This window comes from Buceros rhinoceros, unplaced genomic scaffold (genome assembly GCF_000710305.1).
Source record: "Buceros rhinoceros silvestris isolate BGI_N320 unplaced genomic scaffold, ASM71030v1 scaffold23343, whole genome shotgun sequence".
Lineage (NCBI taxonomy): Eukaryota > Metazoa > Chordata > Aves > Bucerotiformes > Bucerotidae > Buceros > Buceros rhinoceros.
Window position 1 is genome coordinate 1,344 of NW_010404526.1, and position 434 is coordinate 1,777.

General features: G+C 66.6%; 1 protein-coding gene across 1 annotated transcript in view; it reads right to left on the reverse strand.

The window, feature by feature from the left end:
• Nucleotides 1–434, reverse strand: part of LOC104491064 (thrombospondin-3-like) — a gene marked incomplete at both ends in the record, with an annotated part of 5,096 nt that overhangs the window by 762 nt on the left and 3,900 nt on the right. Inside the window, 2 exon segments of the mRNA XM_010133423.1 lie at nucleotides 47–165; nucleotides 258–417. Of these exon segments, the coding sequence (XP_010131725.1) occupies nucleotides 47–165; nucleotides 258–417 (279 nt within the window).

Genomic DNA, 434 nt, shown 5'->3' on the forward strand with positions numbered 1-434 from the left:
GCCCCCCCTCGCCGCGGGCCACTCCCCCAGCTGGGCCCTGCCATACCTGAGTGGGGTTGCTCATTTCAGGGCAACTGTCACAGGCATCCCCAACGCCGTCCTCGTCCCGGTCCGTCTGCAGAGGGTTGGGCACCTTGGGGCAGTTATCCAGCATGTTGGGGATCCCTGCAAGGACAGCGCCGGGTGGATGCCCTCGCCCCCCAGCCCGGCGCGACAGCCCTGCTCGGTGAGCAGCCCCATCCCCGCGAGCCTCTCACCGTCCCCGTCAATGTCATTATCACAGGCGTCCCCCTCGCCGTTGCTGTCCGTGTCCCGCTGGTCGTTATTGGGCACGTTGGGGCAGTTGTCGCAGGCGTCCCCGAAGGAGTCGGTGTCTGAATTCTGCTGGTCCTTGTTGGGGAAGAGCCGGCAGTTGTCCTGTGGGGCAGGGGACA